At 36.3% G+C, this 16,062-nt stretch overlaps 1 protein-coding gene across 1 annotated transcript in view; it reads right to left on the bottom strand.

The window, feature by feature from the left end:
* Positions 1-16,062, bottom strand: part of COL9A1 (collagen type IX alpha 1 chain) — a 64,529-nt gene that overhangs the window by 11,807 nt on the left and 36,660 nt on the right. Inside the window, exons 22-32 of the mRNA XM_042862216.1 lie at positions 15,326-15,379; positions 15,104-15,157; positions 14,952-15,005; positions 14,671-14,724; positions 13,106-13,150; positions 12,273-12,326; positions 12,115-12,168; positions 5,081-5,134; positions 4,217-4,288; positions 779-814; positions 624-668 (exon numbers count right to left, since the gene is read on the bottom strand). Coding sequence (XP_042718150.1) covers positions 624-668; positions 779-814; positions 4,217-4,288; positions 5,081-5,134; positions 12,115-12,168; positions 12,273-12,326; positions 13,106-13,150; positions 14,671-14,724; positions 14,952-15,005; positions 15,104-15,157; positions 15,326-15,379 — 576 coding nt within the window. The remainder of the gene's footprint in view (positions 1-623; positions 669-778; positions 815-4,216; positions 4,289-5,080; positions 5,135-12,114; positions 12,169-12,272; positions 12,327-13,105; positions 13,151-14,670; positions 14,725-14,951; positions 15,006-15,103; positions 15,158-15,325; positions 15,380-16,062) is intronic.

Here is a 16,062-nt window from a genome sequence, read left to right on the forward strand (position 1 = left end):
TCACAAGGGGACAATACACTCTGTATTAGTGCATTTCTCTTTCTCCAGGAAAACAAATACCCAAGGGCACATGCCACAGATACTACCCATGTGAATTCACAACATGCCTCACTTCTTCAGTACTATTACAGTGCCACTGCCTCTTCTCAGATCGATCTTCTTCTAATAGCCAGTTGCTTCAGCTTGTTACCAAAGATGAAGGGAATTACAGTGCATTTCAGTCAAATCTGTGTTATTAAGGTTAATTATTACCTGTGCTCCTGCTTCACCTGAATTAAACTACCTCTTCATCCTCACTGCTTCAAAAACCAAGAATTTATATATATTTATACATGAACATACACACAAACATTTGTATGAATATGCATATATATTTTTATATATAAGTATTTGGAGTATGCACATAAAGAGATCCCAAGAAAATGTGTATTTCAAAGAGCTTTAAAACAGCTGAAATATATGATCAGACTAATAGAACTGCTGTGCACCACAAGATGCCCATTTAGTACACAACTGAAATTGTATTTCCAACAATCAAACCTTGTGTTTGAAGTGCTCCAACAATATTTTGAAGTTTTGAGAAACAACGAAACATCAGATCCAGTGAAAAAAAAATGTCTTACTAAGTCACCCTTTTCTCCTGCATCTCCTTCTGATCCAGGTGCACCCTATACGATAAAATAAAAACATGCTATCAGTCTTAAGATTTAGTCAGTGCTATGTACTGCAGCATTTGACAGTGTAAATTGAAAGTATTAGGATCTGTAACATGACTTACTTGCTCACCCTTAGGTCCTGGTTCACCCGCTGAACCCTAAAAGATTAAAGATGCAAAAGTATTTTACAATCCGAAACACAAAGACTTAATTAGTTTTTCTTCTATTCTCTACAGTAGAGCTAAAGTAGCTATTTCAAACTGGTCACAGTCTGTTCAGAACAAATTTTGTCTCCATTTTCTACTTTTTAATTCCTTTTTCTGAATGCATTTAGAACAGGCAATACAGTCGTATACTATATCATGAGTAGCACAGTTAGGAATATTTTAGTGCCTTCATAAATCATACTCATTTAGGAGGAAAATTAGATCTGTTCTCTTTGCCCACTAGTAATATCTACTGGGAAAGAGAACAGGCCTTCAGGACTTCCATACACTGCTACAGAAAACATTAAAGATTCTTCACAACCAAACTTCTAATGCTACTTCCCTGGCTGGTAGAAAAAACTGTCAGGTAGAAAAAAAAATGTTGAGCAAGTTCAAAAGCTTACTAAATTATCTTCAGTCCTTCCAACTATCTAGCATTAATGCAGTAGACCTTTAAAGTTGTAAATTTTTAAGAATGATAATGAAAGAACTTTAATCTTCCTAGATGATTAAGGCAACAGGCTGAAGGAAAGTAAGAGCATAGAACATACAATACGCTGCCACACTGCTTAGTACAGGTTCTAACTGTCAAGCAGCAGCTGATCTCTCCCTCACATGGCAGATATTCTTGCAGATGCTACAACACCACTCTGAAAGTTGAAGTTATAAGCAAAAATCCAGTAAATGTATCATATTTTCCAGCCTTATTGAAGTGTTCTGTGTAACTGTAAGGCATACGAGCCTTGGTACTGTGGGATAAACATCCAGACACCCACGATTTCTGTCATAATCTTGTCTTGCTTGCTATTTAATTTTCAGTATTTTTGAGCAGCACTGTCTCTAGAATCTTTATCACAACAAAAACCAAATTACCTGTATCTTAAAATTTACATTCTGCCCATCCCCTTCTCCTTTTCTTTTTAAATTGTCTTTATCTTACAGTCCTGTAAAAAATATTAAAATGTACCTATTTGGACAGGCATGAATCAAATTAATGACCTTATTCATTTTGAGAATAGTTTCTTTTCTATAGTGGAAGTACTTCACCAATAGAACAGTGTACCATTTGAAAACATGTTAATATTCATATTTTGTTAGAAAAACAATCAGACTGTCCTTACTTTTGTTTGCAGACTGTGAACATTCAAAAATTTTCATTCCAAATTACAGAAAGTTGTACTTTTTTTTTTTTTCCCTAAAATAGACAGATGCAGTACTTTCTCTGCAGTTTCAGAGATCCATTTAATTCCTATAAGATACAGGCAGAGGATATGGTGTAACATCTGCAACTTCTCAAATTCAGATTTGTCCTCCTGTTGACAAAGATCAAGAGCCAATACTAAATTATGCACTAAGCTAAGCAGTGGAAACCACAGACCTATTTAACATTCAGACTCTGTCAAGCAACACAGAAACCATTCTGTCTAAAGTGTTCTCAAAATCAAACCTTATTAAGGTTTTCCAATTACTCAAACAAAAATACGTTGATTTCCAACTTAACATACTGGTCTTTGTGTTGTTTTTCTCTACTTTTCTTTTGAGAAACAAAACTGCAAATAGAAGATGAGAATGCGATAAGCTTTTGTTTCCGTGCAAAATGATCTGTAATATTTGTATCAGCAAGCATAAAAATCACAGCTGAAACAATCTGAACCTATTACACTGTCTCCCAAAATTTCAATTGAGGCAATAGGGTAAGACGTCAGAATATGAAAGTTCTTAATTTTTTCACATACTATTTATCTATTTGGTCTGGTACTATTTAATTTACTAACATAGGCAGAACCAGGTGCAGCTGCAAGTTGAACAGGGTAGAGAAATAATAGAATGGCATGGTGTGATCACTCTTTAGGCTTGTGACTTGGCGTACATCCTGGCAAAGCTCCTGCCATGTCAAGCCTGATGCAAAATATTCACTCCAGTCTCTATGGGACTGAAGAAAAAAACTGAACCAAGGACAAGTGAATTCAGTTGACACGTATATCAAAACAAAAAAGGTAAAAATCACTTATAGAATGAGACCACTGGTAGGGTAGCTTTCTGGACTTTAAGATGCTTGCACTGGGCATGAAGCTGGCCCTAGAATACAAAAACAAAACAAAACAAAACTCCAGGAACAAGATACTGTCAACTGCTAGTAAGATAAAAGAAATCTCCTGACTATAGCCTAAATCTGAACGGGTCTATACAGAGCATTTACATTCTGTTTTTACCCTAGAAGTCAAGACCCTTTATATGACTGATGAGGAGAAACAGGCATCTTTGGAAGGAGATTGTCAGCATTGCAACAGATAATAAATTCCTTCCATATTTGCTTCTCTAAGTGTTTTCATTCTCTCTCAGCAAGTGGTTAACATATGAATCATTGCCAATCTAATAAGAAAAGAGTTATTTGTATCAACTTACATTTGACTAGAAACATGTCTCTGATCTAAACATTTAAAAAAAAAAATCCACATGAAGAAATACTTTAAGGACAACAGACCGCCTTGAAACATTTGTAAGTACCTGAGCAGCTGTAGAAACCTGACAAAAGCAACTGCAAGCCCTGATTTACTGTATATGGGCAAACCAAGGGCAGGATTCCTCCGTACAAGGAAAGATATCTGCAGCAGTGATACCAACACTTAACTAGAGCTCTGTGCTTCCCTGATCGTAGGGGAAAGTAAGAGGAACATTGAAGTGCAATTCATTTCATGTGATGTAGATGCTTGAAATAGTAAGAACGAATTACATCCTCTCTAGACTCCTATTAACAAGGGAAGATCAATGACATTTTAGTTTTTACATGAAGTCCTTATTGGCATTTGTTCAACAAATTGGGATACCTTCTTGCTGAAGCCCAATTCTTCTAACAAAATACTACTGGAGCTATTTAGATGCTGTAGTTGTGCCTGCATACACAGGTGTCTCAGTTACTACATTAGTCAGTGCATTACTATAGCAGATCCTAAGACACATGTAAAAGACACTGTATCTACTGTAGAACTGGGATGAAATTCCACATAGTTCTTTAGTGGCTAGAGAGCCTGATTTACAGATTTCAGATCTGGCTGAGCCATTGAGTCAATGATTTTTATTGTGATTTAAGCCCCTAAATGTTTCAAACTCTAAATACACAAGCAAACAAACACTAGTAATCTTAGGTAAATGTCTTAAGTACTGTCATGTAATTCCCTGCATATTTTATGATCTGAAAGTATTTAATGGGCCCTAAACAGCACCTAACAAATCTACATTCACAAGAAGAAACAAGACATGAATTCATGTAAAAAAAACTGCAAACTATGCCCAGATTATTGTATTTACTTCCGGTGTCAAAGCCCAGGGGGTGTATATGAGCACTTTTCTTACCCGGTCACCTTTACCACCAGGTAGGCCTGGAGGACCTGGCAGTCCAGGAAGTCCTATGTCACCCTGGGGACCCTGTGAAAACAAATTAAGGATGTAAACTTACTCAGTTTGTTCTAGAATAAACAACTGGGAACCATACCTTTACAAAGAGATGGTTTAGAATCTTATTCCCAGTACAGTGCCAATTTGATTGAAGATGATTATCTGATCAAAATAGAGCTGATCCAAAATGCATCCTTTTGAACAGCATCTTATAATAATTTTATTGCAAACATAAGAGAAAGGGCTAACAGGGCTTTCTACCCTTCAGTCCCTCAACTGAAGCCTGGTTCCCTTAAAGATACTTTTTAAGATCTTACACTCTGTGATTTATGCATTCCTCTGCAACAGCAGGCTCTTTCAGCCAAAACCTCCCCAAGCTCTGCTTCTGACAGTTATGGTATAAATACTGCTGGAGCAGTAGTAAAAGGTGGCATTCATAATCTGCTCCACTCGATAGTTTCATTTAGCTGTTAGCAGAAAGACTGACTTTCACTGCTCCTGTTCCCCAACTGCACACAGACCACACAGGAGTGCACTGCCCAATTTCTCACATCACTGAGACCTTTTTTTTTTTTCTTTTTTTTTTTCCCCCCAAAGTAGTAGAAAAAGTCACACATCACCATGTGCTTCAAAGCAACATTTGCTAATACTAGCACAGTTGGAGAGGACTGAAAAAGAAACTCAACAATCAAACTCAACAATCACTTCTTTCAACATTATTTTCAGCTCCCTGCATAGATGAATGGTTAGGTGAAATTCCAGTTGATACTACAGCCTCTTGGAAGTAAGCACAAGCACTGAATATGGAAATAAACAGCTTACCCACTTCCCTGGTAAACCTGGAGGACCTGCAGGACCTGGCTCTCCTCTGCTCCCCTTATAGGAAACAGAAGGACATTGTTACCTCTCAAAATAGTTCCGGCAAACTCAGAATACACCATGATTATTTTCTCAATGTTTAGTGAGTTATACTACCTAGTAGTTGGCTTTAATCAAGATTTATGTTTATTACAGCAAAAATAAAAATAAAAATAAAGTGCATTACAAATACTGAGAAATGCAAAAATTATTGTTACAACAGCACACAATATTTAGTTAGCATTAGATGATTCACCTAATTAATTCTGATGAGTGATTATTCACAATAGAGTCTCCTTCGTGGGTCTGCCCATGAAAGTTACCTGTTAGGAATGCACATATCTCACAAGGACAGTAGTACTTGTAGTATAGCAAGTACATGAGTAGTACTTGCTATAAAAGCATAATGTATAATTTAAGATCATAAAATATGAAGAATAAAAGTTATTAGGTATGCAGGTAGACAGCCTGCTATATATAGCTTAGAAAACTGAATAAAAGCAGATCTAAGAATTTTAGTAATGTGTACAATGCATAATTTCAAATATAATTACTTTCTTAATAACGAGAAAAATATTGTGACATACTAAGCAATAGAAGGAGGTGACGAACTTAAAAATGTGTTTTACCCCAGGTCATAAATGAAGAATTGAACCCTGCAATTCCAGAAGTAATTGGGTATCCTGGAGAGATCAGAGAACGAAACACAGACAGACTTCCATTCTTCTCCTCCAAAATATCCTATCACGCTAAAGTCACTATCCTTTTCAAGTACTTTTTGTACAGTTTCTAGAAGCCTTTTCAAGTTTTGTTATTTTTTTTTTTTTTTAAAAAAGGACAAAACAAAGAAAAAAGAAAGAAAAAAGCCCCTCAAACCACCTTCATTTTACTACTCAGAAAATGCACTTTTGAAAATCTGTTTTTTAATCACATAGCTCAGTAGTACATCTCTGACCCAGAACACTTTTACATTACTGATGCAGGGAAGAGAAGGATGAAAAATACAATTGCTATTAAAAATTTTCTCCTTGTGTATGTCATACCACCACGTCTGAATTCTATACAGCCATAAAACAAAATCTTCCTTCAATAGGATTTCACTCATAATAAATGTCTTAAGCACATCAAAGTTTCTGCAGGTCAAAAAGAATACAACCAAATCTTTCATTCTGCATTAAATGTAAAAAATCCTTTGTTAAACAGACACTGTAGGTACTTCCCCAAACAACAGTGTTATTCTGAAATGGTAAAGAAGAACAGAAAATCACAAGGCAAATGAATAGCACATAGTTAATGGCACATCTACTATATCTGACTGAAATGGCCCTGAATTGAGATTCTCAAAGACCTTTTCATTGAATCATAGAATTACCAAAACTGGAAAAGACCCCCAAGATCTCATTCAACTGTCCACCTACTACCAATAATTCCCCACTAAACCATGTCCCTTAGTACAACATGTAAATGTTTCTTGAACATCTTCAGGAGCAGTGACTCCATCACCACCCTGGGCAACCCATTCCAGCAGCTGACCACTCTTTCAGAGAAGAAATTTTTCCTAATATCCAGCCAGAACCCCTTCCTCCCCCCACAGTGTAATTTGAGGCCAATCCCCCTTGTTCTATCACTAGTTACCTGGGAGAACTGGCAAGAGGCAGAACCCCCCACATCACCACAACCACCCTTCAAGTAGGAAAGAGGTTGCCCAAAGTCCCATCCAGCCTGGCCCTGAATGCTTCCAGAGTGGTATAGTTGCAGTAATCTACTGCCTTAGGTTTACTTGTAACAAAGTGTATCTGGTAGGATGGAAATCTACATTGCTCTTTTGACTGTGCAGTTTAAACCATGCAATGTTAACTTCCTTAAATATAAATTATGACTCACCACTTGTGAAACACCACTGAAATTATATGTACAAAACATGCCCAGTAATACCAGATTTTAATTATAATTGTTAAGATAATGAAACACACATTTCAGGATAGGTCAGACAAAGACAAATACCGTTTAAGACTTGGAAAATGATTAAGTTGAAAGTAATCTAAGATGTTTAGAAGAGTATTCTTATCTACATTTAGGTCATTCAACATTTCAGCATCAAATCAAGCCATTTTCTAAGCTGCTTAATGAACAGAGAAACAAAAGCATATCCAGAGAGTAAGTCAACCCAAGCAGTCCAAGTATTCACTCTAACTCATACTCAAAAGTCTCTCATTAGCAGGTATGGTATAACATTTTATGAAGCTAGACATTCAAACTCTGCTGCTAACATTAGGAAAATACACATCACATTAGAAATACTTTTGCAGAAACACATATGTTTGTCTGCATATGCAGCAATGTTCTGCTCAGTTTACTCAGCAAGTACTGAAATGAAGTAGTTCAAGCTCTCTTTTCACTTCAAAACTATAGGATGGGATTCATATTTTCCTAATATAAGTGATTTAAAGGTTAAATAGCTGAAGAGAAACAAAGGATGAGAAAGGGGAGAGGGAAGGAGGTGCCAGTATTTCCTGTAAATAAAAACATGACAGATTAAATCTTACTACATCTCAACAAATAAGGAAAAAAAAAAAAAAAAAAAGAGGTATTTAAGCAGCTCGGGAAGCATGGCTATATTCCACTGATTAGGAATGACACACTGATGTTTGAGATTTGCTTCCTTCAGGCCACCTGCCAGGATAACTGGCTTAGAAAAATTGAAATCAGAAATGAATTTGGTAATTACTTGGATTGGCTACTATAACATGAATGAAAAAAAGCTAACTGACAAACAGTTTGAGTGGAATTCGATTTAGAAACAAAGGCAAAATGTCCATATTTCTCCAGTTCTTCCTCTGTTTTGCTGAACTGATGAATATGAAACTAAAGAAACAATATAAAACTCTTTTCTTTTTTTCCCCCCTCTCAGTTGCTAATTTAATTTTTCCTAGGAAAAGGAAAGATTGACTAAAATGCTACTTCTGAAAGCATTTTTCTTCTAAGGAAAGTTGTTAGTAGTCAGGTAAGGATTTCCCAATGTGAGTTTTCTTATTTTTTGTTAGATCTACCTACCTTGTTTACTGTGATTTAATATCTTCTCTATGAAATTGGAGATGTTTACAGACTTGCAAAAGGACAAAGTTTTGACATTTTGATTGTATTACAACAGTTGCTTAATAATGAAAGCTACACTGAGATAGCAAGGCTTTGGCCAGAGTATTTTGAAAACAGTAGATAAGTACTATATTTTCCCCACCAACTGAGTCACTGATGAAAGTTTAAAGCTCCATTATGTTGAAATTAAATTTTCTCTCAAAAAGTTGTCTTTTGCAAGCAGCTGAATCAGAATAGCCAAGCAAAGTTTTAATATAACATAAACACAGACATATTTCCCTATACTCTAGATACCAGTTTGCAGTCTGCTTTAGCAGTCAGCCTTGTTACTACCCCACAGACCTCCACATCAGAGTGCTGGCCATTCAGAAATCAACAGCCACACTGTCATTCCTCAGTAATGAAACAGAGAACAGAGGTAAGTGAAGTGAGGGCACAAAGAGGATCCCTACATGGCTGCTACCATGCAGCACTACAGAAATTAACAGAAGCTCCTCTCCATAACCTGCAAAATATTAAGAGTTTTCCAACTCTGAGGAAGAAGTCCATCCTTTCTAGACTTCTACCAAAGTATTCTACTAGCAAGAGTGAAATGGAGCAAAGGGTAAAGGAGAAAGAAATGAACTGAGGTGAACATTACAGAGAATAATTTGAAATAGGAAGGAAAAGGATAGGAAAGACACTGGAAGAGGAACCATTAAAACCTTGGGCTTTGAAAGTGTTTGGGAATGAAACTGGTCAGAAATTGGCAAACTTTGAAGTTGTGAGTAAATTTCAAAATCTGAAAAATTACAAAAATATTCACAAGAAAAAATGTCTCCTTCGAGTAATTATAAAAGCTTTTCTCAGCTTGTTTTCAAAGTTTCCAGTTTTCTAAACTCAGAAAAGATGGGGTGCAGAATTATTGAGCTGACAGATTTTTTTTTTTTAACGTAGAAATGTAAGGGCAGAGTCCTTGAAGCAGAGGCTTAAATACACTTACTACATATACTTACTGCAGAAGGAAGAGAAAATAGTTTTTATTCTGCACTAAAAATAAATACAAACTCAACTTGAACCAGACCTTAATGAGATTCAATGATCCAACATTTTGTTCTTCCTGAACAAAAAAAACCCTGTTTCAGTTTTCTGTATTGAAGAGATGTCTTTCCTCTATGCCCAAACAAAGCTATCCTAGCAATACATCGCTTGTACTTGGAAGGGGGATTCAAGGCTCTTTTTAACTTCAAAGGAACTACAGATGAGTAGAATATTACTTAGTGCTCTATATGCAAATTTGCATTACAGTCAGTAATGCAGTTTCTTTCTCCTTTTTATATGACTAAAAGTTTTAGTTTCTATGACTTTGCTCAGATGTTCACATTTTCTGAAACAAATGCACTTTGTAATGACAGAGAAAGTGATGGTAAGTTATCCAGATGTCTTGCTGGTCTCTAGAGATATAAACAGAAACTTCATTGTATTTAATCTGCATTAGGTGTTTTTGTCTGACTACAGGGTTAGAAATAATTAACCTTGCATGTCAGCTCCTGTTTGTATGGACTGCTGATTTTGTAAATTCATGTTCACATCGAGAGGATTAAAAGCATAGTTCAGCAGATTACCTTGCATTATCAGAGTGGGCAATTACTTTGGCCTGATTCAGTTATAATTCTTATTCCTGTTACAAGTATACAAAATACTAGCTGAAGAAGAATTTTTAAAAAATTGAGTATATGCAACACTTTTAAACACAAACAGCAAAATTAAATGTTTATGAGTTGGAGATATGTGTAGCTTGAGATACTGCATTCCACTCTAGTGAGCATATACTTCTATAATCCCCTTTATATACCTCTCCTAAGTAAATGTGGGCACAGCAGCATTCATGCAAAGATTCAGTCTAAAATCCATGTGATCTCATGAATTGGCACATAAATTATTATTTGCATTAGCAAAGATAGAAGAAAATAGAAGAAAACCAAGACTGTCTAACTGTTACTGCATTTTTAAAGACACAGAAGAGTTAATTCAGAAAACATACTCCTGAGACATGAAATACTCTTACAAATACATCCCAGATAGTAATTCCCTAAACCATGTATGAGGATATTCCTGCAAGAATAAATCACCTACGTACAATACCAGAAGCTCAGCAGATTCCAGGAAAGAATTCCTATAATATCAGTGATAAGAGAGAAACCTGAAAAGCAATAGCTTATAGGGCCCCGAACTTTGTGAGTCGTGTCAGTGCAGTCAGACTGAATTTTGCTATATCAAAATTTTCTTTGAATCCCTGATTCCTTCATCCTCCACAGGAAGATTAACAGAAAAGTTAGAACAGCCTCATGTGACTTTAATCCATGCCAGTAACACAAAAGTGTTTCTAAGTAGAGATAAATGCTATACTTCACATCTGTTTCATTCATAATGCAAACCAGAAAGGGCCAAGCACAGGGCTAAGGCACAGGCCCAAGCAGCATCCCATCATCATCGATGACAAACTGTTTGGCTCAAGCCACTTCACACTTTCCTAGACAATGCCCAGGAATAGTCTTGGGAACACAGGCAAGAAATTATTTCCAGCATGCAAAATGAGAGCATGTAGCCTGCTCTTGAATATGAGTGGGTTGGTGTTTAGAGATTACAGCAGTATGAAGATAAGCCATGTCATGCCAGTCAACACAAAGGGCCAAAGAAGTTACCAGTCATTTTCTTTACAATGGAGGACAGGCAACTAGCCTTCCTCCAGGTTGTGCCTCGCTGTTCATGTTATTTGCACTATAAATAGGTAATAGCAACAACAACAGCCACATTCTGAATCGTTGGTCCAAATTTCATCATCTTGTAACATAGTGTCAGCATTTGACTTTTTATAGCTGTAACAGTCAAATAAAAGGGTAAGTGATCTAATCATAGCTAATGCATACAAGCTGTTCAATGCCAGTGGTGGAAGTTGACAGTTCCAGTGAAAGAACAGCAGTTCAATTCTAGTTTTCTGTCACAAGCCACCCTCATTCCGTCTGTTCAGTCTTTAGCTCAGCCTATTTAAAAAACACACTATGTTGTGGTTTAAACCAGCAGATGCCTCAGCACCACACAGTCATTTACTCACTCCTCCCTTTCATAGCGATAGGGGAGAGAATCAGAAAAAAAGAACTTGTGGGTTGAGATAAAACTATTTACAAAGATAGAGAAAAAGGAAAGGATAACAGTTATATAGCTATATGTACATATAGCTATATATACATATACACACATACACACACTTATATATATATATTTATATAAATTTATACATTGATTCTTAAAAATGTATGTAACAAGTGATGCACAAGCAATTGCTCATCAAAACCAACCAGTGCCCAGCTTGCCCCCAAACAGTGGAAGAGAGCAATACACATTCCCATTCCCTTCAAAACTCCTTCCATGTTATGTCATATGGTATATAATATCTCTTTGGCAAGTTTAAATCAGCTGTCCTAATTCTGTTCCCTCCAAACTCCTTGGGCCATTCACTGAGAATGACCTTGGATCTGTACAACACTGCTAAGCAGAAACTATTAACACTGGTGTGTTAGCAGCATTGTTTTTCTCAAGCCAAAAATTTAGCACCATATCAGAAACTCTGAAGAAAAAAGAATCCATTCTAGCTGAAGAGAGACCAGAAGAATGTAAGCAAAGGTTTAGAATTGGATTTATCATCAAAGCCAAAAATAGTTCTGAGACGGCTGTTTATGGATTTCTCTGCAGGACAATGCCCATCCACCTGGTATAGGTCAAAGTTAAAAAAAAATAGAATTTACTTTAAAAATTATCACTTGAACTGAGTAATATCTGTAACTGGTGGTTAGGTGCACCAACAGTAATTTGGGACACTACAGTACTAAATACACTCAGTTAGAAATGTATTCAATACTTACTGGTGGTCCCCGGGGTCCTGTTGGACCTGCTTCTCCCTCTGGTCCCTGCTCACCCTGTTTTGGGGATAGGAATGATGCAACAAATTTGAAAAACAATTCTTTACATAATGCAAGATTTTCATTTTTCTAGATCTCTTGAATAAGTTCAATGGTCTTACCGGTTTGCCAGAATTTCCCATCACACCTGGCACTCCAGGAGGACCTCTATTACCCTGTTGGACAAAAGACAAGAATAAGCTTTGAGCTTATTATATAAATATATATATATATATATAAAATATTATATATATATATATATAATATAAAAAACAGTATTTATTGATTTTTAACTTTCCCCTTTATTTTGGTTTTAGTTTAACTTTCACATGATGCCTTCTGTATAATTTTTCAGAAGTCAGATTATTTTCTTATTTTGTTGTATTTGTACTGACAATTGCCAAATAGAGCTGCTAGTTACTCTCAAATCACAAATGGATAATAGAACCCCTTGTAATTTCAGTTGAAATTCAGGTCTTAATCTAGTTTTCATTCTCATTTGCTAAAAACTGACTGAAACTTTTTGATCTAAAACATTTTATACTCTCAATCATATGATTTTTTAAAGCAAAATTGGAATTGGTGTTGCCATTTTTTAATAGACATAATCACAATATCTGTAATTCAATCAACTTATTGCAGCTATAAATACACTGAAGAGATTCCTCATTACAAACTGTTCTGAGCTACCCCTGTCATACATATCCTCCAACAATGACTTCCATGATTTAAAAGGAATTGGCCTTTTTACTACTGTTTAGCACCAGGAATCATCACAACCATACAAAAGAAAAGAATAATCAAAAAACATGAAACTAAAGATTACAAAAGAATCTACCTAATTCATTTAGCCAAAAGTTTGTCACTTATCACAATGGAAATTTAACTGAGTACTTTAAAACTTTATAAATGCAATTACAGCCTTATAAGAAAGTAAATGGTCAATATGATTTACCTTTGGGCCAGGAATCCCTTTCATACCCGGAGAGCCTGGTAAACCCTAAAGGAAATAAAATTTGAAGTGTTTACTTGTTGTTAAGGCAATTTCAAACAGTGTTAAATAATTGGTACTGGTTTTGATGTATTCCTAATACTTTTTCTTTATATCAAAGCACTATAATCCAACGATGGACAAGGTTGAATTCTTCCTGTTCAGAGAGTAACTGTCAAGGGGAACTTCATAAACTGGCAAAAATAGCATGGAATAGTGAGGAGTCATTATTATTTTCTGGCTTAGATTAGAAATAGTTTTTCACTGTGGTGACCTAATACTAGAGGTGGAGAGTCTAACAGATACTTCTTGTATATGTTTCATACCCTCCTCACTTGAGAAAAGAGCTCGTATGCTTTCACCAAATTTTCTCCCAAACTGAAAAGCTCTCATCATTTTACAAATCAACTTCCAATTCTGTTTTAATACATCTGTTTCACTATGTACTCATAGCAATTACTCAGATAGAAACTTAATTGAAACATTATGCTATCTGGCTTCTGACAACTGCCACAATTTTCAAGCATAATCAGTTAAAATAAGAGGAGCATCTTCAAAAATAGTCCAAAAACACTTCTAATCCCTACAACCACATTACAGGGATGCACACTGGAGAATATTTCTTTGGAGAAAAACATGTCATGCATTCTAGATATTCTGGCCCAGCAGAATACAAAAATAAGGTGATTATTCACTGGGGGGATGCTAAACTAGCAGGTTAGCTCTTCCAGCTCACTCTGGAAAGCTGTGTGCCCTAAAAGAGTTGTCCAAAGAAGGGTAATGAGGCTTATGTAATACCTGGAGAACATGCCCTATCAGGAGTGACTAAAGGAACTGGGGCTGTTTAGTCTGGGGAAGAGGAAGCTAAAGGGAGACCTTATTGCTCGCTTTCAATACCTCAAAAGGTGCTTACAGCAAGAGTGGGGTTGGTCTCTTCTCACTGGTTACAGGATGAGGGGAAATGGCCTCAAGTTGTGCCAGGGTAAGTTTAAGTTGGATATCAGGAAAAACTTCTTTACAGAAAGGCTTGTTAATGACTGGAATAGGCTCCCCAGGGAGGAAGTTGGGTCACCATCCCTGGATGTGTTTAAAAACCATTTGGATGTGGAGCTCAGGGACAGGATTCAGCAGAGGTTTTTAGAGTTAGGGTAGTATGGTTAGGTTGCAGTTGGACTTTATAATACTGAAGGTCTTTTCCAATCTGAGCAATTTTAATTCTCAATCAGCACTAATTGTGAGGTCATATAGAAATATCAAAAAGGTCTCAGATAAAAGAAATCAAAGGAGAACTGCACACTGGCCACAAACTTTTGTATACAGTTCTTCACTACAGTAACACAAGGAGATTAAAATTTTTGTGCAGAGCTATTTTGGATACACAAAGTAGAATTTACCCCTGCACTAGATTTACTCTTCCTTCATCAGTTGATCAGATTTTCACTCAAGTTACTCCAGCAGGAGTACCAAACCCAGGTTTTCTGTGGTTTCAATAGAATCTAACTTCCAAAAGAAAAACACTAGACACTTACTGGCAAACCCTGAGGTCCTGTATCACCTGGAGCACCGGGTTTTCCTGGTTCACCCTGAAAAACATTTTAGCTTGTAACTTATGCAAATCAAAGCTAAGGGAATACTTTGCTTCTGGAACAAAGAGCTGAAATACGTTTCGAACTGGAGGTTGAGAACTTTTATTTAATAACCATATGTGCGTAAAATCATGGGCAGTGGCACAATAAAAATCCACATGACTGAACAAATCTAGAGCAGTATCAAAACTATATAAATTAAAAGCATGCCAGCTGTACCCTACCTTTGCTCCGGGCATTCCAGGGATACCTTCCCGGCCATCAACTCCTGGCAAGCCCTTGAAAAAGGAAACAATCATATTGTTGGAGAGACTGCACTCAACTACTTTGCTATATAAATCAGTATAACACAACATAAATGAAGAAATATACATACAGACTCTCCTTTAGGCCCAGGGAGACCATTTATTCCTCTTGTCCCTTGAGGACCCTAAGAATGGTAATTTTGGAAAAAGAAAATAAACACATTGAAATGATAGGTTCAAAGAATATCAACCTATATTTATTCAGGCATGCATGTTTGGTTATATACAACTTATAAAGTATGATTGGCACTCTCGACGTCTGCAAGTCAACATGATTTGAAATTTGTGCTTACTCTTTCTCCCTTCGGACCCTCTTCTCCCAGTGGACCTCTCTGTCCTTGATCCCCCTAAAAAAAAGTTGAGCAATAAGTCAGTGTAAAATTACTTAGATTCATTAGCTTAAACCAACGGTTTAATTTATTCTAGTGAATAGAATCTTTCTGTGATCTCCTTGGTCCTGTGGCTTCCCAAATTCAGAGTTTAGCTGGGCTTTAGAATCTGCACAGAGATCCCTCATCCCTTTAATAGGATTTACTTGCAGTACCTTTTATGTGCAAGTGACCATTCAAGACAAAGTGAATCTACACCAGCCTTCTGCATCTATCACCATGCAGACTGACATAGCACAGTGCATATAACAGCTGCAGCTATGGGTACAAGGGCACTGCCTGACAATTTGTTTTGCAGTATTTTCACAGAAGGATCCTGAACCTTTCTCACACAAGCACAGTTAGAGCTTTCAGACAACCTACAGTATTTGCAGCACTGAGGACTTGCACTGTGCAGTACACAAAACATGCACAGAGAATTAGTTACAAGATCTATCAATCAGAATTAAATCATTGCTGAACAGACAATTTAGAAGAGCTCAGTGCAGACTACGTATCTAAAGAACCACGTATATTTTTTTCTTCTTTGCATATTACAAAAAGAACTTGATCTAAGGAGTTAATTGTATCATGCTTTTCTTATAGGAGGTAATGTACTTATTAAAAAAAAAAACACTAAAAAATGAAAAAAAAATTTTATC

The sequence above is a fragment of the Lagopus leucura genome, unplaced genomic scaffold (genome assembly GCF_019238085.1).
Source record: "Lagopus leucura isolate 7727_CA_CO unplaced genomic scaffold, USGS_WTPT01 Super-Scaffold_73, whole genome shotgun sequence".
Classification (NCBI taxonomy): Eukaryota; Metazoa; Chordata; class Aves; order Galliformes; family Phasianidae; genus Lagopus; species Lagopus leucura.